Source organism: Penaeus monodon, chromosome 21, assembly GCF_015228065.2.
Source record: "Penaeus monodon isolate SGIC_2016 chromosome 21, NSTDA_Pmon_1, whole genome shotgun sequence".
In the NCBI taxonomy this organism is placed as follows: Eukaryota; Metazoa; Arthropoda; class Malacostraca; order Decapoda; family Penaeidae; genus Penaeus; species Penaeus monodon.
In genome coordinates this window covers 3,501,706-3,502,002 of record NC_051406.1, presented here as the reverse complement: position 1 = coordinate 3,502,002, position 297 = coordinate 3,501,706, and the positions used below count along the sequence as shown (strand labels likewise).

The following is a 297-nucleotide window of genomic DNA, read 5'->3' as shown; positions in this document are numbered from 1 at the left end:
TCTCTCACTTCCGTATGTCTTAATAGATTTTACAACCTATTTTCCCACAGCTTCAATATCCAGGCATTCCTTTTACCACCTGCTATGTCCCCCACAGATGATCAGTCTGGAGGGCATTAGCGACAGTGAGGGGGACGTCAGTGCGACCCTTGCCCTCATGGCCAAGGTGATCCGTCGCGTCCAAGTGGAAGTATTACGCGCCAAGTTCGGTGACTTCGCTAAGAGATTGGATTATATTATTACGCAGTATCAGGAGTCTGGCAATGGTAGCCTGCTTGTTAATGTAAGGCATTTTTA

The 297-nt window shown here is 47.1% G+C and overlaps 1 protein-coding gene across 1 annotated transcript in view; it reads left to right on the top strand.

Annotated features, from left to right (window-relative positions):
* Window positions 1-297, top strand: part of LOC119586112 (RRP12-like protein) — a 12,127-nt gene that overhangs the window by 4,122 nt on the left and 7,708 nt on the right. The window contains exon 5 of the mRNA XM_037934803.1: window positions 98-283. Coding sequence (XP_037790731.1) covers window positions 98-283 — 186 coding nt within the window. The remainder of the gene's footprint in view (window positions 1-97; window positions 284-297) is intronic.